At 43.6% G+C, this 26,668-nt stretch overlaps 1 protein-coding gene and 1 non-coding gene across 3 annotated transcripts in view; one reads left to right on the top strand and one right to left on the bottom strand.

Annotated features, from left to right (window-relative positions):
* Positions 1–26,668, bottom strand: part of FAM189A1 (family with sequence similarity 189 member A1) — a 408,034-nt gene that overhangs the window by 4,773 nt on the left and 376,593 nt on the right. For both annotated transcript variants that reach the window (XM_038746877.1, XM_038746876.1), the window contains 2 exons: positions 17,715–17,790; positions 9,330–9,929 (listed from right to left, as the gene is read on the bottom strand). In XM_038746877.1, the coding sequence (XP_038602805.1) occupies positions 9,330–9,929; positions 17,715–17,790 (676 nt within the window). The remainder of the gene's footprint in view (positions 1–9,329; positions 9,930–17,714; positions 17,791–26,668) is intronic.
* Positions 12,659–12,796, top strand: LOC119929315. The gene has a single exon (XR_005451445.1). It is a non-coding gene; the product is annotated as a small nucleolar RNA SNORA7 (small nucleolar RNA).

Raw genomic sequence — 26,668 nt, 5'->3', positions numbered from 1 at the left:
ATACAACTTTGAAAAGAAAAACTAAAGAGAGAGGCAGCTATCAAATAAAAAATAAACATGCTTGGAAAAGGTTTTTGCTTTGTAACTCTTCTAAGTGCTATACGTGTGTGTGTGTGTGTGTGTTTGTGTGTGCACATGTTTCTTCCTTCACACACTGTCACACCTTCTTGCCAATCACTTGAGAAGCAGCGTGGCTAAGTGGATAGAGCTCAAGCCTGGGAGTCAAAAGGACCTGAGTTCCAATCCCAGCTCTGCCAGCTGTCTGCTGTGTGACCTTGGGCTAGTCACTTCACTTCTTTGGGCCTCGGTGACCTCATCTGTAAAATGAGGCTTAAGACTGGGAGCCCCATGGGACTGCATTCAACCTGATTTGGTTGTATCCACCCCAGCACTTAGTACAGTGCCTGGCACACAGAAAGCATTTAACCAGTAGCACAATTATTACTACTGTTATTATTATCATCCTGGGAGAACAATTTTTGGTAGATCAGCCCTTGCTGAGGCCTGGGATTGCGGACCATGCCTGGAGAGGGCAAGGGAATAGGTCGATTCGCCAAAAGTCCAGGTGTGGAGGTCAGCTTCACCACACTGCAATTTTTCAATGCACCGTGGCAGTGATACTCCTATTTCACCTCTCGACTCTGGTATTTGTAGTTGACCACAAAGAGATGAGGTCATTGTGGGAAGGGAATGTGTCTGTTATATTGTTATATTGCACTCTCCCAAGCGCTTAGTCCAGTGCTCTGCACACAGTACGATTGATCGACTGACTGAACTGAGAAAGCTACAAAGCCCAGCCCCTCAAAAATTCCTTGTTATTACCAAATAATAAACGTTCAGTTTGGATTTCCCATATTCACTGTGCGACAAAAATAAATTGCAAAGCAAAAAAGGTTCTACTTGGATTGATTAAAAGCAACGTATTGAATGAATTAAGTGCCGGTGATAAACACTGAACTGACACGGAACGGGTACAGAACCTTATGCCATCTCCATAAACATGCCATCGCTTTGCTTTCGGGGGCCTTAGCGGATAAAAGGACGGTATAGATTAACACTCAATGGTAATTTATTTAAGCAGGGACTAGATTAAGACAGCTGACTCCACCTGACACAACCCCTTGAAATACAAGGGTAAGCAGTTCTAAAGGCACAAAAGTGGTAGGGCTGTGCATTTTTGGCCTCAATTGTTTTACCTCAAGATGAACAGTACATTTTAAAACCCAGAAGATCTACTGTATCGGCTCAGCGCTTAAATTGGCTGGTTATCAGAAATTCCTGGGCGAGTGTCCTATCCCTCCCCTGGCTGAGCGGTAAGAGGACCAAGGGGATGTTCTGGAGATGCTGGCCTGCTGTTCACCCTAAATAAAAGAGCCAACAATAGGGCCCGAGGGAAGACTAGGGCTGGACATTTCTCCCACTTCTCCTCTTCCATAAACGTTTCACGACTGCCGCATCTGCCCCCACCGATTACCCTTAGCTTCATTAAGTAAATATTCCCAGATGGGCATTGAGATGTTACTGAAAAAACAACCAAAAAAAAATCTCCATGGGAAAGCTACATTAGCTTAAATGGAACGGGAGGGGACTGCCACTATGGACCTCCTCCTCCTTCTTTGCTTATGTACACATACATTATGTACATATCTGTAATTTATTCCCTGTCCAGACCTGTGCACTCGTTGAGGGCAGGAAATGTGTCTGTTTATTTTTGTATAGTAGTCTCCCAAGCACTTGGTATAGTGCTCCGCACACAAAGAAGCAGTGTTTCTTAGTGAATACAGCATGGGCCTAGGAGCCCGTTGCTGTGCGACCTTGGCAAGTTACTTCACTTCTTTCGGCCTCAATTACCTCATCTGCAAAATGGGGATTAAGAGTGTGAGCCCTATGTGGGACAGGGACTATGTCCAACCTGATTTATCCCAGTGCTAGGAACAGTGCTTGGCACATAATAAGTGATTAACAAATACCATAATAATAATTATTATTATTAATATTAATACATCTGATTCAGTGAATAAATCTGACAATGAACGAACGCTTGCCACCTGCAATCCCAACATTCCAGCCCAGTTTTTTTTTATGGCATTTATTAAGCGCTTACTATGTGCAAAGCACTTCCAACCCCTGCCTACTGGCTTTGTGGTCCCAGAAGGCAGGAACTTCAAACTAGGAAGCATTGTGACTTAGTGGAAAGAGCAGGGGCCTGGGAATTGGAAGACCTAGGTTCTAATCCTGACTCTGTCATCTGCTTGCTATGTGACCTGGGACCATTTTTTTTTAATGGTATTAAGCACTTGCTAGGTGTCAAGCACTGTTCAGAGTGCTGGGTTGGATACAAGTTCCAGTCACAGTCTAAATAGGAGGGACAACAGGGATTTTGTAATTGAGGGGACAGGCCCAGAGAAGTTAAGTGACCTGCCCACTGTCACACAGCAGGCAAGTGGCAGAACCAAGGTTAGAACCCAGGTCCTTCTGACTCTCAGGCCTGTGCTTTACCCACTAGGCTACACTGCTTCTGCTAACCTAACAAATCATGTAAATTCTCTGTGTCTCAGTTTCCTCATCTGTAAAATTGGTATTCAGATACCTCTTTTTCATGGTATTTGTTAAGTGCTTATTTATGGGCCAGGCACTGTGCTAAGCGCTGAGGCAGATGCATGATAACCAGGGTGGACGCAGTCCCTGACCCACATGGGGCTCACAATCTTAATCCCCATTTTACAGATGAGGAAAGTGAGCCACAGAGAATAATAATAATGATGGCATTTATTAAGCGCTTACTATGTGCAAAGCACTGTTCTAAGCGCTGAGGGGATACAAGGTGATCAGGTTGTCCCACGGGGGGCTCACAGTCTTCATCCCCATTTTACAGATGAGGTAACTGAGGCCCAGAGAAGTTAAGTGACTTGCCCAAAGTCCCACAGCTGACAAGTGGCAGAGCCAGGATTTGAACCCATGACCTCTGACTCCAAAGCCTGGGCTCTTTCCACTGAGCCACGCTGCTGAAGTGACGTGTCCGAAGTCGCACAGCAGACAAGTCATGGAACTGGGATTGGAGCCCTAGGTCTTTCTGACTCCGATGGGACAGGGACTGTGTCCAATCTGTTTATACTGTGTTTCTTATGGGGTTGGCCCATAATGATTATAATAATAATAATAATAATTAATATTATTAGGAAAGGACCACCATCAGCTACTTAATAATAGATATTCTTCATGCTTCATCTGAAAGTGCAGCACAAATCACTGGGCTGGCAGCCACATTATCGGCAGGCGTGAGCAATTAAGGTCTGTGGGACAGAATCTGGACAGTTGAGAATACGAACTCCAACTACATCCATGAAACTCTTTTAGAAGTTAGACATCAATCAATCAATCGTATTTATTGAGCACTTACTGTGTGCAGAGCACTGTACTAAGTGCTTGGGAAGTACAAGTTGGCAACATATAGAGACAGTCCCTACCCAACAGTGGGCTCACAGTCTAAAACACTGTGTGTTTTAATGTAAATCTAAAACACATTGTCTTTTAGTACAGCAACAATTTCAAAAATAACGTAATAAATCAGTGGTCCAATGATGGGCTAATTGGCCACATGTTGCCCATCAGGTCATGGCTAGCTCCCAACCCAATCAATCGTATTTATTGAGTGCTTACCACGTGCAGAGCACCGTACTAAAGCGCTTGGGTGAGTGCAACATAACAGATTTGAGTATATTTTTTTTTTTGAGAAGCAGCATGGCTTAGTGGAAAGAGCCCGGGCTTGTGAGTCAGAGGTCATGGGTTCTAATTCCGGCTTTGCCACTTGTCAGCTGTGTGACCATGGGCAAGTCACTTTAATTCTCTGTGCCTCAGTTTCCCCATCTGTAAAATGGGGATGAAGACTGTGAGCCCTATGTGGGAAAACCTGGTTACCCAGCAATTAGAACAGAGCTTGGCACACAGTAAGCACTTAAACAATACCAACAACATTATTACTATTATTATTATTAATATAACAGAGGGAGCCCCTCCCTCTGCTTTCAGTGATTCTCCACTTCCAGCCTCAGTTTCCAGTTCACTTGACCAGTTATAAAATCAGATAATTTTGCATGTACTTCTCCAGCACGGGGAAACTGTGAAGCACACATACATGTCTCTGGTTCTATTTCAGAATAACCAGGTGCACTGATATGCAGATTTGGGGGTCTCCCCTCCCAAATTCAGCCAGGGTATGGGGATAGAGAGCCCTCGTGCTGAAAATAGGTCCGAGGAGGTCCTTCCTCTGCTAACTACAAAAGTGAGAGTTAGTCCAGCTGTGTATCAAAGGTCACCAATCCTCCTCGACCTCTCAGCTGCCTTCAACACTGTGGACCATCCCCTTCTCCTCAATACATTATCCAACCTTGGCTTCATGGACTCCGTCCTCTCCTGGTTCTCCTCTTATCTCTCTGGCTGTACATTCTCAGTCTCCTTCGCGGGCTCCTCCTCCCCCTCCCATCCCCTTACTGTAGGGGTTCCTCAAGGGTCAGTTCTCGGTCCCCTTCTGTTCTCCATCTACACTCACTCCCTTGGTGAACTCATTTGCTCCCATAGCTTCAACTACCATCTCTACGCAGACGACACCGAAATCTACATCTCCTCCCTTGTTCTCTTTCCTCCCTCCAGGCTCGTATCTCCTCCTGCCTTCAGGATATCTCCACCTGGATGTCCACCCACCACCTAAAGCTCAACATGTCCAAGACTGAGCTCCTTATCTTCCCTCCCAAACCATGTCCTCTCCCTGACTTTCCAATCACTGTGGACAGCACTTACCATCCTTCCCATTTCACAAGCTCGCAACCTTGGTGTCATCCTTGACTCCGCTCTCTCATTCACCCCACACATCCAATCTGTTATCAAAACCTGCTGGTCTCACCTTCACAACATTGCCAAGATCCACCCTTTCCTCTCCATCCAAACTGCTACCTTGTTGGCTCAATCTCTCATCCTATCCCGAGTGGATTACTGCATTGCCTTCCTTTCTGATCTCCCATCTGCCTGTCTCTCCTCACTTCAGTCTATACTTCACTCTGCTGTCCGGATTTTCTATCTAAAGAAATGCCCTGGGCATGTCACCCCTCTTTTCAAAAATCTCCAGTGGTGGCCTATCAACCTTCGCATGAAACAAAAACTCCTCTCTATTGGCTTCAAAGCTCTCCATCACCTCTCCCCCTCCTAAGTCACCTCCCTTCTCTCCTTCTCCAGCCCAGCCCGCACCCTCCGCTCCCCTGCTGCTAACCTCCTCACTGGGCCTCATTCTTGCCTGTCCTGCCATCGACCCCCGGCCCACGTCCTCCCCCGGCCTGAAATGCCCTCCCTCCCCACAGCTGTCCAACTAGCTCTCTTCCTCCCTTCAAAGCCTTACTGAAAGCTCAGCTCCTCCAGAAGGCCTTCCCAGACTGAGCCCCCACTTTTCCTCTGCTCTTCCTCCCCTCCCTCCCTCTGCCCTATCCTCTTCCCTTCCCCACAGCACTTACGTATATTTGTACATATTTATTACTCTGTTGATTTTATTAATGATGTGTATATAGCTATAATTCTATTTATCTATTCTGATGGCATTGACACCTGTCAACTTGTTTGGTTTTGTTGTCTGTCTCCCCTTTCTGTACTGTGAGCCCGTTGTTGGGTAGGGACCATTTCTATATGCTGCAGATTTATACTTCCCAAGCGCTTAATACAGTGCTCTGCGCACAGTAAGTGCTCAATAAATTCAATTGATTGAATGAATGAATGAATTAACGAATGGATCCTGGGAGGTGAAAACTGGCCAAATCCTCCCGAAGTTGAGTGTGGGACTGAGGTTTGGCCACCAACCCAGACTGTACCTTTTTAAGCGCTATTAATTAAGCGTTGACTCTAGGACAGGCACTGTACTATGTGCTGGGGCAGATACAAGATAATCAGGTTGGACACAGTCCTGACCCATGTAGGGTTCACTGTTTTAATCCCCATTTTCAGATGAGAAAACTGAGGAACAGAAAAGTTAAGTGACTTGCCCAAGGTCACTAGCAAACGGTGGAGTCAGGATTAGAACCCAGGTCCTCTGACTCCTGGGACCATGCTCTTTCCACTAGATCATGCTGCTTGAGGTTACCTGCCTGAAACAGATTAATTAATTCTCTTTCTTAAGGCTTCTGTTGAGCTTCTCACCTATCTCTAAAGCAGCTGGAGTTATTTGTGCCTCATGATGTTGGCTGTTTGTAGGTGTGTAAGAAGCATCCCCTTTAATAATAAAAAAATGCTGTTATACATAACCCATAGAAAAAACAGCCCATTCTATCTTCATATGAGAAAAATGATTTCCACTTTCTTTTCAAAAAAATCTTTCATGTTACAACAAAAAGGAAAAATGCAGTTATGTTGGGTTTAAAATGCAAACATGATTAATTTTAATTGTGATAAACAATCACCCTACCTCATGGTTATGAAGACTAGGAGGGAAGACAAGCCCTGACTAGGAACGGGGCAAGTTGCTTTTCTGAAGAATGGGTATCTGAGGGTACAAAAAATCATTAACACTCTTAAGGTGTTGCCCTCCAAACTCAGATTCATGCCAAGAAATAAGGAGGAAATCATTTCAAATGTATTAAGACATTTATTGTTCTTTCTGAAGCTGAAAGCTATTTTCAACCTCTAGAAAGACTTAGAAGACTTTTATATCTTTAGGGCAAACCTCACAATGAAAAACTAATCTAATCTTCTCTAGTTGAATGCATAATTAAGGCAGGATGGGGAAAAAAATTCCAAACAATAACAACAACAAAAAAACACACAAAAAATATCTGTGCCTGCTCCCCCATGCCCCTAAGGAAAAGTTAGGACATTCCCAGTGAGATATGATTCTTTGGCTTTAATCAGGCATCAGGGATCTGTTGGGTAGTGAGTGTGCTTGGAAATAATAGGTTCCAGCCAGCTAATCTTTTCTTTGCAGAAGCCCATTCACCCAATATGAAGGCCATTTGACCTACCTTTAAAGACCAAAGTAACCAAAAAACCTGTTGGAAAAATCCAGTACCAAAACAGAAGAGTTCACATTTTCTACCAAGTCCTGTCACGGTAGTTTGCATTGTTTGTACTTGGCCAGCTCTCATTGCTAAAAGAAACACTCAGACCAGTAACAGTTGGTAACAAGCTTTCTAAAGGAAAAGGGTCCATTACAAACTATACTAAAATGTTTCTGTCACGGGGATTTTCAGGGGATAAATGAAGTAGAGGAAGATTGATAAAGTTCAAAAAACGGACCAGTTTGTTACGATGTGGCTGCTATGTCACTGTGACTGCTGTAACCCAACACTTTTTAGCTCAAAGATACTATGTGAAATACTTATCCCAGATAGCACATATGCAACAATAAGCCAGTGCATGAATATGGTCAGGCACAAAACGTATGCTAATGGCTCTGCTGTGTGACCTTGGGCAAGTTACTTCCCTTCTCTGTGTCTTGGTTACCTTATTCATTCATTTAGTCATATTTATTGAGCGCTTAGTGCATGCAGAGCACTGTACTAAGCTCTTGGGAAAGTACAATGATAAACAGTGATATTCCCTGCCCACAATGGGCTTACAGTCTAGAGGATCTGTAAAATGGGGATTAAATCCTCCTCCCTATGACATACTGTGAGCAGTATGTGGGACAAGGATCGTGTCTAACCTGATTATCTTGTATCTACTCAGTGCTTGACACATAATAAGTGCCAAAGTGTCAATCTAAGGTATATGTCTCCCCCTCTAGACTTTAAGCTCATTATGAGCAGAGAACATATCTGCTAATTCTGTTGTACTGTACTCTCCCAAGTGCTTAGTACAGCACCCTGCACACAGTAAGTGTTCAATAAATACGATTGACTGCTAACAAATACCACTGAGAAACAAAACAAAAACAGGTACAGTTTTCATAATAATAATAATAATAATAATAATGGCATTTGTTATACGCTTACTACATGCCAAGCACTGTTTTAAGTGCTGGAGCACTTAAGGTTCTGCTCCTAACACTCATTTCAACTTCATGTTTGTGAATCACAATATTTACGATGATTTACCATGCGGAAGACTTCTGATTTTATTTTTTTCCAAATTCTTAACAGCTTTCCTATGACCACCCCAGGGACCCTTATATGACCAACATAAAAATTTATGTTAAAATTGTGTTCACTTATTTTACTGAATGTATATACACACCACAGAAGTTAAGCTCCTCATGTGTGTCAATATGAAACCCCTTCTAGGGGATGTACACTTGTCCAATAAGTATTTACATCATGGATCAGTCTAAACTCAAGTCTTAATGGGATCAGGAAATGAGGCCATATCTAGGTATTATTCAAGGACTTCGTCATAAAGACTTTCTTAAAAAATGTGCAGGGCCGATGCACCAGACTCCCAACATCGCCCATTTCTTATCCTGGAATTGAACATTCTGAGGAAATTGCCCAGTAGAGCATTTCAGACTGATGACTGTGGAAAGACCAAACTCTATCAAATAATCCTGCCACGTCTACAAAATGTTCAGGAAATCCTTCTCCAAATTGGTGGGGAAACAAGGTCAGGCCATGATATCATTATATCATCACGTAGCGTAGTAGGTTTAGGGTTAAAGGAACCAAAACACATGGCATAGTGAATAGAGCACAGGCTTGGGAGTCATAAAGTCATGGGTTCTAATCCCAGCTCAGCCACATTGTCTGCTGTGTGACCTTGAGCAAGTCACTTTACTTCTCTGTGCCTCAGTTACCTCATCTGCAAAATGGGGATTGAGACTGTGAGCCTCTTGTGGGACAGGGACTGTGTCCAATTCGATTTGCTTTTATCCACCCCAGCGCTTAGTGCAGCGCTTGGCACATAGTAAGTGCTTAACAAATACCACTATTATTATTGTTATTATTATTATTATTATAAAGAAAATCTACGAAAACGTCGTGCATTTGACAAAGTATTCAATTCAGTCTTGGTTCCCACAGATTCATTTCACTCTGTTTCTTTCTCTTTTGCGTCCCCCTCTTGCTCCCAAATGTCTCTGCTGAAGAAGCTCGCTAGAGGTTGAATCTACAATCACTAAAGCAGACTTACTCCCTTGAGTAGAGAGTGGTTTTCTGGCCCAGCGTAAAAAGCCAGCATAATTCAGAACAGTGATCGGCACAGAATTAATTTGGAATTTTACACATTTGTTCCGCCTAAAACTCTTGGAAGTTACTTAAGCGTTATTTAAACGTAGCACGATGTAAAATGTGGATACACGAATCATTTTATACCTCGACCACTAAATGCGTTCCCCTCTGAATTTTCTCGACCAATTCAATTACCTTCAGTGCTGGATGAACATGACACCGGATCACTAGTCGATCGGACGATACTTGAAATCCGGGGTTTCCTACTGTACCGTGGAAGGATGGTTTCCTCGGGACAGCGATGATGTGGAGAAGCATCGGCGGGAACTGAACAGAGGCAGGGCTGAGAGTGGGCAGCGGAAGTTTGGCCAAAGACCCCGCAGCACATTTTCATCTGTTTAAAGGGTGGTGTGGATTTGTTCTCTCTAACGGACCCCTGGGATTCTTGTTCCGAAAGACTGAAATCCTCCGGAGAGCAGTCTGAAGACCCAGCGTAGGGGAGGATGCTGCCGTAGTCCCGGACATGTGGTCTGTCCAGAGAAGGTCTGTACCGACAGCCTCTGTCCTCGCTGGGAGATCGTGGCGAATAAGTCCGGTGGATGTTGCAGTGAACGCTGTGGTCCAAGCTGCCACTGCTACTGTCCGCAGTGGCTTTGCAATTGGAACCGAACGAAGAGAAGTCCGCCGAACGGAGAGATCCTTGAACTTCCAAAGAGCAAAGGTCCTCTGAGGAGTAGTTATGATCTGGAATATCAGCTGCTTCAGAGACCAGTAGAGAGGTACTGTCAACAGAAACTGCCAGAGAAGACGGGAGGAAAAGCATTGGTGTAGCTTCATGGGATATTTCTGGTCAAACCTAAACTATCAGTGGCAGTAATACTGGGAATTTCTTTACAATGTTTCTCATCATATTCGCCCACATGTACTTTTTTTTTTAGTGGTTCATTCATTCATTCAATCATATTTATCGAGCGCTTATTGTGTGCAGAGCACCGTACTAAGAGCTTGGGAAGTACAAGTTGGTAACATATAGAGACGGTCCCTACTCAAGAGCGGGCTCACAGTCTAGAAGGGGGAGCCAGACAACAAAACAACACACATTAACAAAATAAAATAAATAGAATAGTAAATATGTACAAGTAAAATAAATAGAGTAATAAATCTGTACAAACATATATACAGGTGCTGTGGGGAGGGGAAGGAGGTAGGGTGGGGGGGATGGGGAGGGGGAAGAGGGGGAGAGGAAGGAGGAGGCTCAGTCTGGGAAGGCCTCCTGGAGGAGGTGAGCTCTCAGTAGGGCTTTGAAGGGAGGAAGAGAGCTAGATTGGTGGATGTGTGGAGGGAGGGCATTCCGGGCCAGGGGGAGGACGTGAGCCGGGGGTCAATGGTGGGACAGGTGAGAACAAGGCCAAGTGAGGAGGTTAGCGGCAGAGGAGCAAAGGGTGAGGGCTGGACTGTAGAAGGAAAGAAGGGACGTAAGGTAGGAGGGGGTATTTCCTAAACACCTATGTCTTAAGCACTGTACTAAGTGTGGGGTAGATACAAGATAATTGGTTTGGACAAATCCTTCTCTCACGTAGGGCTCACAGATGAGGGAATTGAGGCACAGAGAAGCTAGGCACAGACTAGCCCAAGGTCACACAGCAGAGGCGTGGTGGAGCCAGCATTAGAACCAGATCCTCCTCTTCTGAGCTCTTGCCAGTAGGCCAAGCTGCTTTCCTTTTTAAGGTTCTATCCAAGATATCTATGAAGCATTATCTTCTTAAATAACATTCAAAACAGGATTGCTAATCTTTGAGAATGTATAAGGTGCTGAAGAAATGCAAAGTGCTTTGAAAATGTTAAGGAACGTACGCACTGGACTGTAAATTCATTGTGTGCAAGGAATGTGTCTGTTATATCCCAAGTCCTTAGTGCAGTGCTCTGCACAATAAATATGATTGATTGATACACCTCAACCACTCATGAGCATAAATGACCACTTCCAATTGATAGGCAGATAAAACAGGGACAGGCAAGGCTAGGAGATGTTAATGGAAGGGCTAACAACAATAGAGGATATATTAGAAAACAAAGTAGAACAAAGAGCCCTACAATTCTTCTAACTGCTAGATCCTGCTCCTTTCCAAAGTAATATTGGCTTCACCTATAAAGTAGCAAAGATAAGAAGGATAAGCAACCAAGAATTTATTGTGATCTTATTTTTGCTAGGACATCTATTTTTTTTTAAAGTTGATAATGATCTTATATCCTGGTAAAAAGGAACCAAATTGCAATTGTATGCTTATCATAAAAATTCTCAGGTGGATCTAAGTCTCTTTACTATTGATATCTTTGATAGCTAAGAACTTTGGTAAAATTATTAAAATGAAAATGATACTGACAGGAACAAAATTGCTTGATTATTATTATCATTTTATTATTATATTTAAGACCTTATTACATGTCAAGCACTCTTCTAAGCACTGAGGTAGATACAAATTAATCAGGTAGGACCCATTCCTCTCTAGACTGTAAACTCACTGTGGGCAGGGAACATGTTTACCAACTCGGTCATATTTTAGTCTCCCAAGCACTTAGTACAGTGCTCTACTCACAGTAAGCCCTCAATAAATATGATTAATTGATTGTCCTACATGGGGCTCACTGTCTAAGTAGGAGGGAGAACAGGTAACAAATCCTCAATTTACCGATGAGGAAACTGTGGCACAGAGAAGTTAAGGTCACACAGCAGGCAAATGGCAGAGCCAGGAGCAGAACCCGGGTCCTCGGTATCCCAGGCCTGTACTCTTTCCACTAGGCCAGGCTGCTTCTCTTTGGTCCCACATGCTCTCTTAAGGATACATCAGTTTTTCAGTTAACACCAACACTATGCATAACTGAAATACATATCTAAGAAACAGTCTGAAAAGAGCAGCCACACTACAGCCCCACATGCCCAGCATACAAACTGGATGGGGAGCCAGAGACAAATTCTATTTTCTCTTCAGATACAATCCATCCTTTAATGTCTGTTTCCATCTCCTCCCTTTCTCACCCTTCTTCCTTTTGACCTGCCTCATATAAAAACAAAAATCTCCTCCAGTTTGCCAAGCCTGAGTGTTTGTATCTCTAAGCGCTCAGTACAGTGCTCTGCACACAGTAAGCGCTCAATAAATACAATTGAATGAATAAACCTCTTTCCCGCTATCTTGCATTTAGGAAAAATGTCTTGTCTTTTTCCTTTCAGTTATCAGGCTCCCCTGCAGGGCCCTGCCTTTGTGTTTAATTATAGGCATCCCTTGGCATAGGAGCGGGGAAATGTTGGTCCTTTTGAACAAATACAATATGAAAAGATTTGTGCTGGTTTCTAGGAATCTGAGGAATACCATATGTATTGACCATAATTTTTTCCACAGCATAATCCTCTCCTCCCACCCGCCAACTTTGAGGAGGAAATAAAATACTATTTTGGTCAGCGATGATGGTGGTGCATAGGAAGAGGGGAAAGGGCAGAATGCAAAAAAGAGTAATACAGACTCACACCCCTCTCAGGGTCACACCTGGAGAGTTTCCAGTACTCTACCAGTCTTGGTTAATGGAGGGAGAGTCACACAGCAGCCTACCCATTCCATTCCTCGATTGGGCAGTGGCTAGCGAGTGGAAGGCAATCTGCTACAAGTCAAAACTCACCCATGCTGGGCAACATGGCTTGGGAGAGAGTTGAGGGAGGGGACTCGAGTTTACCGCGTGGAAGGCCGCAATGGCAAACACTTCTGGATTTTTACCTATGGATACACTACCAGAATGATTACAGATGGAGAACAAGGCGTTCTGGGAGAGATGTGTCCGTGGTGTCACTGTGGGTCGGAAACGACTCGACAGCACGAGACAAGACAGACTCACAGCAGGGAATGGGGACATTCTTCTTTGAAAAGAGTGCTCTCCAGGTAAGAAGAAAAGAAGGGTCAGCACCTAAAATAAGTGATGCAGTCCCAGTGTCCTTGTACCTTTCTCTTCCTTCTCCCCTTTTCCTCCTTTTTTTCCTTCTCCTTTTTCGACAGCTCCCACTCTTGCTTTACTTATTCCCCTCATACTAGCCATTCCCCTACTTTGAGGTGGCAAAAACTGTGCAAAGGAGTGCGACAATTATGCAAGCAAATGCGGGTATTTTGATCATATCAGCTTCTCAAAAACACAGGATGTGAATGATAATTTGAAAACTTATCATTCCAAGTGCTTAATTTGTGTCGGAGCTTGGGAAGGTTTATCCTCGAGACCTGTAGGCAGACTCCCAGGACTTGGGTTCTAATTGTGGCTCCACCATTTGTCTGCTGGATGATCTTGGGCAAGTCACTTGACTTCACTTGGCCTCAGTTTCCTCATCCGTAAAAGGGGGATTCGGTTAACTTATTTTCCCTCCTTCTTAGACTGTGAGACCATGTGGGATAGGGACTGTATGATGATGATGACGATCATATAGGAGGACGAGGAGATTAAGTTGACATGGATCCTGAAACCATCAATCAATGTCATTTATTGAGTCCTTATGGTGTGCAGAGCAGAGTACTTGGAAGAACACAATCTGTTAGAGTTGGTAGACATGATCTTGGCCCTCATGGGGCTTACAATTTTGATCAGATATTCTTAGTTTTCTAAGCACCATTCATTCATTCATTCAATCATATTTATTGAGTGCTTACTGTGTGCAGAGCACTGTACTAAGCGCTCGGGAAGTACAAGTCAGCAACATTATAGAGACATCACATACCTTTATACTCTGCAATTCACCTTACCTCTAATTTATTTATAGTCTGTTTCCCTCACTAAACTGAAAATTCCTTGAAGATAATAATAATAATAATCTTGATATTTGTTAAGTGCTTACCATGTGCCAAGCACTGTTCTAAGTGCTGGGGGAGATATAAGGTAACCAGGTTGTCCCACATGGGGCTCACAGCCTTAATCCTCATTTTCCAGATGAGGTAACTGAGGCACAGAGAAGTGAAGTGACTTGCCCAAAGTCACATAGCTGATAAGTGGCGGAGCCAGGATTAGAACCCATGACCTCTGACTCCCAAGCACACGCTCTTTCCACTGGCCATGCTGCTTGAATCACATCTACTGAATCCATTATATTATAGTGTCCCAAGTGTTTAGTACAGAGTTTTGCACATCTCTTAGCTGCCTTTGACACTGTCGACCACTCCCTTCTGGACACATTATCCAACCTTGGCTTCTCTGAGACTGTCATCTCTGGGTTCTTCTCCTACCTCTTTGGCTGCTCATTCTCAGTCTCTTTAGCAGGCTCCTTCTCTCCCACCTCCTAACTCTGGGGGTCCCTCAAGGTTCAGTTCTGAGTCCTCGTCTATTCTCCTTCCACACCCACTTCCTTGGAGAACTCATTCACTCCCATGGCTTCAACTACCACTGCTATGTGGATGATTCCCAAATCTAAAACTCCAACCCTGATCTCTTAAATACCATTATTATTACTATTATTATTGTTGTCATCTCTCTCTCCCTCTTACCTTCTCTTTTGTCCTGCCTTTAAGACATCTCTGCTTGGATGTCCCTCCAACACCTCAAATGCAACATGTCAAAAAAAAAAAAGATCTCCTTCTCTTCCCACCCAATTTTTGTCCTCCTCCTGATTTTCCCATCACTGTCATTAGCCCTACCAACCTTTCTGTCTCATAAGCCCATAAATTTGGTGTTATCCTTGACTCAACTCTCTCCTTCAACCCAGATATTCAATCACTAAATCATGTTGGTTCAACATTCACAACATCGCTAATTGTGGCCAGGGAATATGCTTGTTCATTGTTATATTGCACTCTTCCAAGTGCTTAGTACAGTGCTCAGCACACAGTAAGTGTTCAATAAATAGAATTGACTGACTAAAAATCTGCCCTTTCCTCTCCATCCATACAGCTATCATGTCAATCAATCTGCGCATCAGGCAGAAACTCCTCACCCTGGGCTTCAAGGCTGTCCATCACCTCGCCCCCTCCTACCTCACCTCCCTTCTCTCCTTCTCCAGCCCAGCCCGCACCCTCCGCTCCTCTGCCACTAATCTCCTCACCGTACCTCGTTCTTGCCTGTCCCGCCATCGACCCCCCGGCCCACGTCATCCCCCGGGCCTGGAATGCCCTCCCTCTGCCCATCTGCCAAGCTAGCTCTCTTCCTCCCTTCAAGGCCCTACTGAGAGCTCACCTTCTCCAGGAGGCCTTCCCAGACTGAGCCCCTTCCTTCCTCTCCCTCTCGTCCCCCTCTCTATCCCCCATCTTACCTCCTTCCCTTCCCCACAGCACCTGTATATATGTATATATGCTTGTACATATTTATTACTCTATTTATTTATTTATTTATTTATTTTACTTGTACATATCTATTCTATTTATTTTATTTTGTTAGTATGTTTGGTTTTGTTCTCTGTCTCCCCCTTTTAGACTGTGAGCCCACTGTTGGGTAGGGACTGTCTCTATATGTTGCCAACTTGTACTTCCCAAGCGCTTAGTACAGTGCTCTGCACACAGTAAGCGCTTAATAAATACGATTGATGATGATGATGAAGCACTTATGTTATCCTGCCTTGATTACTGTATCAGTCTCTTTGCTGATCTCCCTGCCTCCTGCCCATATTCCTCTCTCTAGTCCATACTTCACTTTGCTGCCCAGATCATTTTTATAAAAAAGTGTTCAGTCCATGTTTCCCACTCCTTAAGAACCTCCAACGTTTGCCCATCTACCTCCGCATCAAACAGAAACTCCTCACCAATGGCTTTAAAGTACTCAGTCACCTTGCCTGCCCATTTTACTTCTCCAATGACAACCTACTAACTGTACCTTGATCTCTTCTATCGCACTACAGACCTATGGCCCACTCAGGCCGGGAATGCCCTCCCTCTTCATATCCGAAAGACAATTACTCTCCCCATCTTCAAAGCCTTATTGAAGGCACATCTCCAAAAGGACTTCCCTGACTAAACCCTCATTTGCTCTTCTCCCACTCCCTGTCTTTATTCACCACCCTCTCAGCCCCACAGCATTTATGTACACATATGTAAATAGATTTATGTTAATTCCTGTCTCCTCCTCTACATTGTAAGCTCATTGTGGGCTGAGAATGTGTCTACCAACTCTGTTATATCGTTATAAGGTACTCTCCCAAGCATTTAGTACGGTGCTCTGCACAGAGTAAGCACTCAGTAAATATGATTGATTGATTAGGCATTCAGTAAATTCCACAGATTGATTGACATGCTTTCAGGACAGAATTTAATTGAGTTCATTATTCATTCATTCAATCGTATTTATTGAGTGCTTACTGTGTGCAGAGCACTGTACTAAGCGCTTGGGAAGTACAAGTTGGCAACATATAGAGACGGTCCCTACCCAACAGTGGGCTCACAGTCTAGAAAGGGGAGACAGAGAACAAAACAAAACATATTAACAAAATAAAATAAATAGAATAAATATGTACAAATAAAATAGAGTAACAAATATGTACAAATATATATACATATATACAGGTGCTGTGGGGAGGGGAAGGAGGTAAGGCAGAGGGAATGCAGAATCATGAGGTACTGTATTGCCCAAATGTGTACTCTGCTTCCTGAACTGTTATTTTTTTCCCCATTACTGAAATACTGTTTCAGTGACTATGGGAAATCTGTTTACTAACTCTTATTTTGGAAAACATTTTGGGAAGTGCAGCACTTTGAAAATTTTCCAATGTTTGAATGAAATTTTTTGGAAATGTTTGTTGAAATACACAGTGAACTTATTTCAATCCAGTTTCCAGTTTTTCTGTACTTCCATATTTTGTACTTCCTTCTACAACTGGAGAAGGGAAAGGGAGAAAAAGCCAGAGAGGCTCTTTATCCATAAACCATGTTCCTTCCTTTCTTCCAACTCCTTCTAAAGATCCCCCTTGGTTAATTGCTTTATCAACCCTTGGCTAGCTCAGCACTCACGAAATACCTACCCTGTAGATTCTGCTAATTAGATGTTAACTTCCCTGTTGTAAGAAATTGGGACATAGTATGGTGAAAATTGATTATAATAACATAGAAGAACCAAATAAATGATTGGTGCTACAGTAGAATGCTGGATAATTAATGATAAAAAGCGGTAATTTTCCCAAACCTTATCTATGGATAACCAAGAAGTTCATGATGCACTAAGAAGGTTGGAGCTCTAACAGATGATGTTTTAATCAGGTTCTTCTATATAGGTCAAATTAAAATCATCCTAAAGAAAATCAAATTCCTCCTCCTCAAGAAAAAAATAAAGATAAATTCCATCTGAAAGTCTTATAAAGTGTTCTCCACAACTTCCACTTCAAAGAATAATAATAATAACTATGGTATTTGTCAAGTGCTTACTATGTGCCAGGCACTGTACTAAGTGCTGGGGTAGATACAAGATAATCAGGTTGGACATAATCCCTGTCCCACATGGGGCTCACAGTCTCAATCTCCATTTTAAAGAAGAGGGAACTGAGGCACAGAGAAGTGAAATGACTTCCCCAAGGTCACACAGCAGACAAGTGGCCAAGCGGGATTATTCAAAATATCCACAATAAGAGATGGTTACCTTGGGTGCTGAACCCAGCGGTTGTATTTTGATCCCCCAAGCTGGACTCAGTCACTTGTTGATCCCCACTGGTTACCTGCAGCAAGATAATACAAGAGTCACACATTGGTGGTCAGTGGAGCTAAGCTTCTTGTAAACAAAGCTGCAATATAGCTGGCTAACAACTGTAACCGATCTCATCCTTAGAAAAGCCACTTTCTTCCAGGTCAAATCAGATGCATTTCTGGGGGACGACTAAAGGAAATACGCATAAAATTTTCCTAGGTAGGTTTTTGCTGCCAGTGAACAAAGTAGAGGTCCATTTATAAATCCTCTAGCCTCTCCTGAAATCTCACCTTTCAGGAAAGATTCCCTGATTAAATCCCATCATCCCAGATTGTGCAGTTCCAGTACCCAACCTTAGTCTTTAGGGATAAACAGCCCTCATTAGCACTTTTGTACATAGCAATTCACACACTCAATTTATTCACTCAATCTCTTATCTCTTAGGGGAAGCAGAGTGGCTCAGTGGAAAGAGCACGGGCTTTGGAGTCAGAGGTCGTGGGTTTGAATCCCGGCTCCTCCAATTGTCAGCTGTGTGACTTTGGGCAAGTCACTTCACTTCTCTGGGCCTCAGTTCCCTCATCTGTAAAATGGGGATGAAGACTGTGAGCCCCTCATGGGACAACCTGATCACCTTGTAGCCTCCTCAGCACTTAGAACAGTGCTTTGCACATAGTAAGTGCTTAACAAATACCAACATTATTATTATTATTATTATTCATACCCTATTACTAACTGCTTCTTTGATCTTTCTCTGGCCCATCTATCTATTTGCAAATAATTTGCACCTCCCTGTTTTCCTCATTTCATTGTAAATTCCTTGAGGGCAGGGACCGGGTCTTTCATTTCTATTGAACCCCAGCCCTTGATACAGAGTTCAGGGCACAGTCAATCAATCAAGGGTACTTATTGAGCACTGGCTGTGTATACTAAACGGCTGGGAAAGTATGAAATGATACAGTTAGTGCTCAGTAAGTGCTATCAGTAATGATACTTGGATAGTGAGCTTGGAGGAACTAGAGGAAGGAGAAGCAGAATGGTCAGTCAGACTTAACTACAGGGAGCCTGGCTCCTTTCCTCTTCCCACCCACCCAAGACAAGCTGATGTGCAATCCAGCTCCCCAAGGCAAGGTTTCTCCTTTGTCCTTTTCTTCCTGAAATTCTCTGGGCCACCGTCTCCCCAGCCTCACGGTTGTTCTTCAAGAGGAGCACCAAGATGGAATGGGATTAGTGAGGAACTCCTGACATACGTGCAGGAGTTTTTGACACTCAACCACAATCTTCCTCTGCGAATATAGATTGAAACAACAATTTGACTCACAAAGTACTCATACCTCTCTCCACTGAAAAACATTTTATCGCACACTAGAGAAACAATCACCACTTCTGTTGGGACCGTCTCTATATGTTGCCAACTTGTACTTCCCAAGCGCTTAGTACAGTGCTCTACACACAGTAAGCGCTCAATAAATATGATTGAATGAATGAATGAATGTCAACCAATCTATTTTCATTTAGCCAGGCTAAATGAAGGATTATGGCTCCCAAACTTCTTCAGGCAGCAGAGTTATCACAAAGAATAACCTGTGAGGTAAACTTCCCTTAGTGTTAATGAGGACAAGGATTCCCACATTCACCAGGTAGGAGCTAAGTTTAATTTCCTCCAACATACTCTGCTTCAACCAAATAGAAATCCGTGAGGTTTGCATCATCTTTCCAAAGTTACTGTACACTTTTTGGATGTCAATCTTACATCACCCAGCAAACAATCAGTTGGTTCTGTGAAGAACCCAAAACGTCTTATTTTTCAGTCACGAAAGATCACAGTGTTGCCTTGTGGAAAGAGTATGGGCCTAGGAGCCAGAGAAACTGGGTTCTAATCCTGGCTCTGCCACTTGCCTGCTGTGTGACCTTGGGAAAGTAACTTAATTATCTGAGCCTCGGTTGCCTTATTAAAATGGGGATTAAATCCTTCTTCCAATTTAGACAGTGAGTCTCATGTGGGACAGAGACTGTGTCCAGTCTGATTACCTTGTATCCACACCAGCCCTTAGTAATAATAATAATAATACTGGCATTTACAGTGGCTGACACATAGAAAGCGCTTCACAAGTACCATTAAAAGCCAAACAAAAAAAGAACACAGCTTCCACCTCCTCCCTCACCCTCAACTTTTCTTTCTTTCCTTGGTAGTATACAGTGTCTATTTTTAATGGCTCCTTCAGTTGCAAATACTATTTCTGAATACTTTCAAATCTCAGGTGACTTCAACATTGTTTACGGGATGCAGAAATAACTAATGAGTCAATGGGGAGGTTGAGAGAGGTGAGTTGACTGCTGCCTGGTAATCTGTTCAGATTCCAACTCAAGTATTACATTATGCCTACCTGCATCTCCTTTGCCACTTCAATAAGATAGATTAGACTTCATTTCTCATCTTTACATTACTGATTTACAGTTTGGCAGACACAGAATGCTATCACTATGTGGTCTTGCTATTGCTGCAACGTGGCTCCGTGGAAAGAGCCCAGGCTTTGGAGTCAGAGGTCATGGGTTAAAATCCCAGCTCCGCCACTTGTCAGCTGTGTGACTTTGGGCAAGTCACTTCACTTCTCTGCACCTCAGTTCCCTCATCTGAAAAATGGGGATTAAGACTGTGAGCCCCCTGTGGGACAACCTGATTACCTTGTAACCTCCCCAGCACTTAGAACAGTGCTTTGCACATAGTAAGCGCTTAATAAATGCCATCATTATTATTATTATTATTATTACCCTTTATAAAGTGGATTTGAGGTGACTTGAAAGTCACTAATGAACAATTCTACAACAGAAAAAAACTACTAATTAATGAGAGAAGCCACACAAAGCTGTCTCTAAATATTCTTTTAGATTAAATTACCTTAGGCCAGTTGAATATTAAAATAAACATTTTTATCTTTATTACTGTAGTCTTTGGGTTCTTTTGATATTCTGCTTTACCATAATATACAGTCTACATGGACACATGACTGATTTCTGCACAATGAATTAAGGGTCTTAGGTTAACAACATCAGCAGCACCTTCATTTTATGATTTGATTCAATATCCATAAATCCAGAATTGTGCATATTTCTGTCAAAAATTATTTCACAGAATCACACAAAAAGAGCAATAGGTAGAGACTGGCATTTAAAAACAAGATTGACTAAATCTAGCTTATTCTCTTTTATAATTCTTCTCATCATTCATCTAATGCCCTTTCTGGTTTTGGCAATATCTTCCAAATGCACCTTCTAAAAAAAAATGGTTCTGTTAAATTAATGACATCTATAAATAAACAAGAGCAGCAAAATCTGCCCCAAGACAAGGTCAGGAGGATAACAGATTGATGTCATCTTTTCCAGAAAGCATCATTCTAGCTTCTCCATGACCACATCTAGCAACATGAAGTTTGTTATAAAAGGTGACAGATCATCAATCACCTCTGCCACCACTAATGTCAAGGGCTTAATTTGAGGTTGGCCCTCCATAAAATTGCCAGGGACATTACTACACTAAAGCTATTAGGAAAAAAGCAGTGTTGAGTTCCTGTGGTGTTTTAGGTTAGGAGTGGGGGGAAAAAAACCTAACAAAAAGTGAATAAGGAATGCATTTCTGCCATATACTTTAACTTAAAAATGACTGTTTAAAAAGTGAGGCTCATAAACAATCAGGAATATATTTCTGTCGTAGACCTTAACTTCAGAATGACTGTAAAAAAGTGACTCTCATAAATAAAAATACTTGCTCAGGAGAAATGGTCCCTGAACTATTTCCACGAAGATTCTGGTGGACAAAAATTGAATCAAGGACAGCAATCAGGACTGATGTAACCCCACACAGAAAGGACAGAGAGCTACCTGGGTCTCTTATGTGGGTTCACTGTCATTTGGGACCCACACCTTCTTTCCAAGCGCTTAGTACAATGCTCTGCACATAGTAAGTGCTCAATAGGTATGACAATGAATGACAGCACTTCCAGCTTTTTCCTGTGCTGGTAACAGCCCTAGGAAGCTGGGTGGGGATGCTATGGAGAAGCTCAAAATAGGTGCACACCGGGCCTCCTTGACTCCTGGGTCCTGAAGCATTGATCTGGTCCTGCCCAAAATCTAACATTCAAATCCAAGAATCTTGCTAGAAAACAGCTTTTGGATACCCTATTTCAACGACTATGGGAAAATCAATTAGTGCTCAGGCAAACCAAAGCTTCGTTTTCTGTGCTCTTTTCTATTAGGAATATATGACATAAAAAAATAACTATATAAAATGACAGAAGAGGCATCAAGGCAGTATGGCGTAGTGGGAAGAGCCCAGGTTTTGAAGTCAAGAGATCTGGGTCTTAACCCTGATTCTGCTACTAACCTGCTGTGTGATTTAGGGCAAGACACTTAACACCTCTAGACTGTGAGCTCCTTGTGGGCAGGGAATGGGTCTGCATACTGTTGTGTTGTACTCTCCCAAGTGCTTAGTATAGTAGTTTCCATACAGTAAGCACTCAATAAATACGACTGAATTGAATTCTCTGTGCCTCGGTTTTCACATTTGTAAAATGGAGATTAAATACCTGTTCTCCTTCCCTCCCCAAATGGAACATGAACAATGTTTGACCTGATTGCTTTGCTATCCCAGCACTCAGCACCTTATCTGGCACATAACTATTCATTCATTCATTCAATCATATTTATTGAGCGCTTACTGTGTGCAGAGCACTGTACTACACACTTGGGAAGTACAAGTTGGTAACATTTAGAGATGGTCCCTACCCAACAGCGGGCTCACAGTCTAGAAGGGGGAGACAGACAACAAAACACATATTAACAAAATAAAATAAATAGAATAGTAAATATGTACAAGTAAAATAGAGTAATAAATCTGTACAAACATATATACAGGTGCTGTGGGGAGGGGAAGGAGGTAGGGTGGGGGGGGTGGGGAGGGGGAGAGGGGGATAGGAAGGAGGGGGCTCAGTCTGGGAAAGCCTCCTGGAGGAGGTGAGCTCTCAGCAGGGCCTTGAAGGGAGGAAGAGAGCTAGCTTGGCGGATGGGCAGAGGGAGGGCATTCCAGGCCCGGGGGAAGACGTGGGCCGGGGGTCGACGGCGGGACAGGCGAGAACAAAGCACAGTGAGGAGGTTAGTGGCAGAGGAGCAGAGGGTGCGGGCTGGGCTGTAGAAGGAAAGAAGGGAGGTGAGGTAGGAGGGGGAGAGGGGATGGACAGCCTCGAAGCTGAGAGTGAGGAGTTTTTGCCTGATGTGTAGGTTGATTGGTAGCCACTGGAGATTTTTGAGGAGGGGAGTAACATGCCCAGAGTGTTTCTGCGCAAAGATGATCCGGGCAGCGGCGTGAAGTATGGATTGAAGTGGGGAGCGACAGGAGGATGGGAGATCAGAGAGGAGGCTGATGCAGTAATCCAGTCAGAATAGGATGAGAGATTGAACCAGCAGGGTAGCGGTTTGGATGGAGAGGAAAGGGAGGATCTCGGCAATGTTGCAGAGTTGAGACTGGCAGGTTTTGGTGACAGATTGGATGTGAGGGGTGAACGAGAGAGGGGAGTCGAGGATGACACCAAGGTTGTGGGCTTGAGAGACGGAAAGGATGGTAGTGCCGTCAACACTGATGGGAAAGTCAGGGAGAGGGCAGGGTTTGGGAGGGAAGATAAGGAGTTCAGTCTTGGACATATTGAGTTTTAGATGGTGGGCAGACATCCAGTTCAGCACTGTTGATGGTGCAACTCTCCAACAAAGACAACTTCTTTATAATATCTTTGGGTTGTGGGAAAATTACATCTGAGTCAGCAACAATGAGATGGTAAATAATACTTGGGCTGTAACACTACCGCTGCCCCAGCTTTAAAGTTTATGACCAATTCATCTATGGTGAATCTTCTCTTTCAGCTGTACCCTAGCTTTATCAAAGTTAGAGCATTCAGCTGCTTGGTAGTACTGAGGAAAGGCTTGCTGCAAACTAAAGAGTCTTTGGATTTGGAATCAGTAAATTTAGTTGAAATTAAGAAAACTGGGAAACTTCCTTTTGTCTGCAGGATTTTTTTTTTCATTCCAGGGGTAATTTTGGATACAAATTTTCAATTAGTGCTACAAAAAAATCCACTGCCTGAGGGGATTTACTGATAAATGGATATATAGACCCTTCAGTGGTTCCACGATGGTTTAGCAGATTTTGCTCCATAGAGCTAAGTAAGCGTCTTGCCCAAGGTCATACAGCAGGTAAATGGCAGAACCAGGATTAGGACCCAGATCTCTTGACTTTCAGGCCCAGGCTCCTCTAGCCTTGATCCCTCTTCTGGTATTTTATATAGTTATTTTTTCTTTGTCATATAACCTAATAAAAAAGAGCACAGAAAAAGAGACTTTGGCTTGCCTAAATGCTAACTGATAACTGTTGAAATAGAGTGTCCACAAGCTCTTTGGAGAGGAAAAGGTTTTTTAGCAAGATTCTTGGATTTGAATGTTATAATAATAATTATGGTGCTTGTTAGGCACTTACTATGTGCCAAGCACTGTACTAGGTGTTGGAATAATTGTAGTATTTGTTAAGTGCTTACTAGAGAAGCAGCGTGGCTCGGTGGAAAGAGCACGGGCTTTGGAGTCAGAAGTCATGGGTTCGAATCCCAACTCTGCCACATGTCTGCTGTATGACCTTGGGCAAGTCACTTCACTTCTCTGAGCCTCAGTGACCTCATCTGTAAAATGGGGATTAAGACTGTAAGCCCCACGTGGGACAACCTGATCACCTTGCATCCCCCCAGAGCTTAGAACAGTGCTCTGCTCATAGTAAGTGCTTAACAAATGCTATTATTATTATTATTATGTGCCAGGCACCATTTTAAGTGCTGCGGTTGATACACGTAAATTGGGTGGGACACGGTCCCTGTCCCATGTGGGGCTCAAAGTTTCGATTCCCATTTTACAGATGAGGTAACTGAGGCATAGAGAAGTGAAGTGACTTGCCCAAGGCCACCCAGCAGATAAGTGGCAGGGCTGGGATTAGAATCCATGAACTTCTAACTCCCCTTCACCCTCCCATCCACCCCTAAGGTTTCTTCCACAAACTTTCTTAGCTCTGCGTTTATGTCAGAACCCAGGGCTTTCTGACTGAGGCCCGTGCTCTATCTACTATACCATGTTAATCACGAGAATCCTTCAGATGATCCCATAAAGAGCACTTTCTGAAATCTCCTGGCCGGGTTCTCTGCCTAGTTCGAATTAGTAGATCGCCCGATCTGGCAAGGAGAAGGTGGTGCTGGGAAAGAGGGAAGTGAAGCTCTGGAGGAAAGAACCCAGGCTAACCACGGGGTCAAGTGTGGTTTCCTCCACTGTCCCGACTCATTAACCCAGGCTCTGGAGCGGACAGGAAAATGTGTTTTCCTCTGCTGTACTGGCTCATTTTCCAGAAGGGTGAAAGCAGCATTTCCTCTGCTGTCGTGGCTCATTTTCTCGGGCTCTGTAGCAGCAGGGGAAGCAGCAAAATATATTTTACTCCACTGTCCTGCCTCATTTTCCCAGGGTCTGGAGTGGCAGCTTCAGTGGGAGAAGCAGGAAAATGCATTTCCTTCCCCTGTCCCAGCTCATTTCCTTGAGCTGCTCCAAGGGGGAGCATTGCCCCATCCCCACTGCCACGCTCGGATCTGTAGGAAGGGAAGAAGTCAAGCCGGGGCCTTCTCAGTGAAGTACGACGAGCTAGGGGTGGGGAACACTTGCTGCTTGAGGTCTGTCTCCTCATTAGGTGGGCAGAGGAGACAGAACGAGAAGCTTCACTCTTGTCTGCATTTCATTCACTCAACTACTATGTCTATGCAGATGATTCCCAAATCTATATCTCCAGACCTGATCTCTTTCCTTCTCTGCAGTCCCACATTTCCTCCTGCCTTCAAGACATCTCTACTTGAATGTCCTGCTGTCACCTCTAGCTTGACCTGCCAAAAACAGAACTCCTTATCTTCCCACCCAAACCATGTCCTTCCCCTGACTTACCCATCACTGTAAATGGCACCAACAACCTTCCTGCCTCACAAGTCCATAACCTTGGCATTTTCTTTGACTCCTCTTCCTCATTCAACCCACATAAATACGACTGAATGAATGAATACTCAATCTATCAGTAAATCCTGTCAGTTTTAAACTCCATAACGTCGCTACAATCCATTCTTTCCTCTCCATCCCAACTACTACCATGTTACTCCAAGCACTTATCCTATCTCATTTTGATTATTGTATTACCTGGGAGGGCACCTGACCACCCTACCTCCTGTCTCTCCTAACTCCAATCCACACTTCACTTTGTTGCCTGGATCATTTGTCTACAAAGTCGTGCAGTCCATGTCTTCCCACTTCTCAAGAATCTCCAGTGACTGTCCATCCACCTACGCGGCAAGCAGAAACTCCTTACCATTGGCTTTAAAGCACTCGATCACCTTGCCCCCTCCTACCTTACCTCGTCACTCTCTTACTACAACCTAGCCCACATACTTTGCTCCTGTAATGCCAACCTACTCATTGTACCTCGATCTCATCTATCTCGCCACCAACCTCTCTCCCACATCCTGCCTTTGGCCTGGAACCCCCTCCCTCTTCATATCCGACAGACAAGCACTCTCCCCCCTTCAAAGCCTTACTGAAGGCACATCTCCTCCAAGAGGCCTTCCCTGACTAAGCTCTCTTTTCCTTTCCTTCCGATCCCTTCCAAGTAGCCCTGACTTGCTCCCTTCATTCATTGTAGTGCACTTCTGTACATGTCCATAATTCATTTAGATAAATATCCATGTCCCCCTTTAGACTGTAAGCTCATTGTGGGCAGGGAATGTGCCTGTTATAGTGTCATACTGTATTCTCCCAAGTGCTTCGTACAGTTCTGTGCTCATAATAAGTGCTCAATAACT

Source organism: Tachyglossus aculeatus, chromosome 5, assembly GCF_015852505.1.
Source record: "Tachyglossus aculeatus isolate mTacAcu1 chromosome 5, mTacAcu1.pri, whole genome shotgun sequence".
Taxonomy (NCBI): domain Eukaryota; kingdom Metazoa; phylum Chordata; class Mammalia; order Monotremata; family Tachyglossidae; genus Tachyglossus; species Tachyglossus aculeatus.
This window is presented reverse-complemented; position numbering and strand designations above follow the sequence as displayed.